The sequence below is a fragment of the Austrofundulus limnaeus genome, unplaced genomic scaffold, assembly GCF_001266775.1.
Source record: "Austrofundulus limnaeus strain Quisiro unplaced genomic scaffold, Austrofundulus_limnaeus-1.0 Scaffold24, whole genome shotgun sequence".
NCBI classification, from domain to species: Eukaryota; Metazoa; Chordata; class Actinopteri; order Cyprinodontiformes; family Rivulidae; genus Austrofundulus; species Austrofundulus limnaeus.
In genome coordinates, this window is record NW_013952426.1 from 1,796,265 (window position 1) to 1,798,572 (window position 2,308).

General features: G+C 37.9%; 1 protein-coding gene across 1 annotated transcript in view; it reads left to right on the top strand.

Annotated features, from left to right (window-relative positions):
- Positions 1-937: 937 nt before the first annotated feature.
- The window catches only part of urod (uroporphyrinogen decarboxylase), a gene marked incomplete in the record, with an annotated part of 13,855 nt that continues 12,484 nt past the window's right edge, over positions 938-2,308 (top strand). The window contains 2 exon segments of the mRNA XM_014004471.1: positions 938-1,089; positions 2,107-2,219. Of these exon segments, the coding sequence (XP_013859925.1) occupies positions 1,067-1,089; positions 2,107-2,219 (136 nt within the window).

Genomic DNA, 2,308 nt, shown 5'->3' on the forward strand with positions numbered 1-2,308 from the left:
CCACTAGCCTGGGGCTAGCGTGCAGCACCTGCAACCATAGTCTGAACCGGGAGGCAACCATGTCACACAGGTAGAGGGAGGGCCCTTTATATACAGGCAGCCAGCGCCACAACCAATTAGATGCAGGCACTTGTGTGGTGCATTCAAAGCCTACAGGGCATACTGCCACACTAGTTTTAATCAACTTCTGATCTTTTTAGATGGTTTTGTGAAGTGGTTCAAAATTTTGTTGTGGTTTTATGATCTTTTAACTGTTGACTCAGAGGGATGTTGTTAGAGGTATGTTGTTTGTCTGTGCCCAGATCAGTCAGCATCAATCAGTTTCAAATTAATAATTAAACATTTTAAGGACATCCTACATAAACATTTTTAAAAAGAAAATTCACATTTATGGATGACCAGAACCCYCCTCTGAAGCTGTGTCTGTGTCAGAGTCCTACAAGTAAACACTGTATTGTAATTTTTATTTTACCACAGATTGTCAGCTATTTGAAACGGGTCAGGAAGGCTTTACGCTCTAGTTAGCTTTGCTGCATACCTTTTGCGATCCTCTGCACAAAGATCACCTAAATTAAGATTACCTACACCTCCAGGTTTCATTTTGATATCTGAACTGTTTTACACAGGCAGCGTGCTTGGCAAGTAAACTAATCGTCTGGGTCTGGCTGCAGCTGCGCAGCGTTTTTACCCTCCAGCGTTTTGCGCATGCGCGACATTTCCGGATGTAAACTATAACATTCAACGCAATGAGGTATATTTACCTCATTGGGTACCTTGGATTAAACGTGTCCATCCCATTTGGTTGTGCCTTCACGTTCAAAATTCAAAATAAAAGCTTTTTTGTTTCGGGTTTTAAAAAAAAGTAGAAACAAAAACGCTTTTATTTTGAAGCGTCGCTTTGTGTTCCCGAATGGTCACGTGACGTTCAAAGATGGCCGCGCCCTCTTCTTGTCCGCGCAGGTCTTACCTATATGCGAGTTTAAAAGCTGCAGGTCGCTCCAGACGTCTTAAGTAAGAATTGGGGGATTTTTAAAAATATAACATTGTCTTCTTCACCCCCGCCGACATGAGCAAGAACGATTTAATCCTGTAAGTCCTTTTTTTTACTCCAAATGTTAATTTGTTGTTTTATTTTGACTAATGGCGGTGAAAACATTACGAAACCACTAGCCTGCCAATATTTTAAAACGTTTAATAGAAATTTAATGTTTTAGCTCCTTCTTGGCCGTGCATATTTGTTTCACTGCAAATAAACAAGCTATATGTCAATATTTTAATTCTATGGGACTGATGGGTTTGAATTTTCGCAGTTTCTTGTAGACAGAGGCTTTTATTTTGAAACCCAGCAGTTTTGAAATCTGTCAAACATCTCTGTAAATAAAGATGATTTTGATATTTTTTTGGAACATTTTGTTATTCCATGAGTATTTTATGTTATCAGAGTGCACAAAGACAGGATTTGTTTTGAACTCTACACAATTTAGCTGACATGTAAATGTGCTTTTCATGAAATAAACTTGGTGAAAGGCAAATTAAACAATTATCTGTTGGTAATACTGAAAACTAGGACTGATATTATAGAAAGTCTAACAGCAACTGCATTACAAACTGTGTGTCAGTCCTCTAATTTGTATGTTTTTCTTCTTTAAATCTAACAGTTTAGTCTAATTTTGAAGGTCCTTCCTTCCATCCCTCTGATTCAACCGTTTTTCTCTCCTGCTGAGAGCCGATAAGTGAGCAGAGGACTGTTATCTTCCATAATCACTGAGACCAGCTCAGTGGGATGCTCTGTGTGTTTGCAGGAAAAGGGAGGGGTACACCAGTGGCTTTGATAAGACAAAAAGCTTTTGTGTTGTCTAAAAGTGAAGACGCGTCACTAAATGTGTGTTTTCTGTTTTTCTATGTTGTAATTACGATGTCCTTAAAAAAATGCAATTAATAACTATAATCTGACAAGTTTTCTCTGAAAGTTTACATCGGTACGATGGTGACGAAATATCTTGTGAGAGCAATAAATGTGACCAAGAGTGTTTTTTTGTGTCTTTCTCTTAAAATATGCTAATCTACAGTGTTTTATTATTATTTATTTGTTTGTTTGTTACCTAGCCCTAAAGACTTTCCTCAGCTAAAGAATGACACATTCCTGCGAGCAGCTCGAGGACAAGAAATTGAACATGTTCCTGTCTGGTGTATGAGACAGGCTGGAAGATACTTACCAGGTAAGAAAATCAACCCTTTAAAAAAAACAAAGAACAAATGGACCATAAATAAACAATATATGCAATTCCAACATTCCTTAATATGTAGT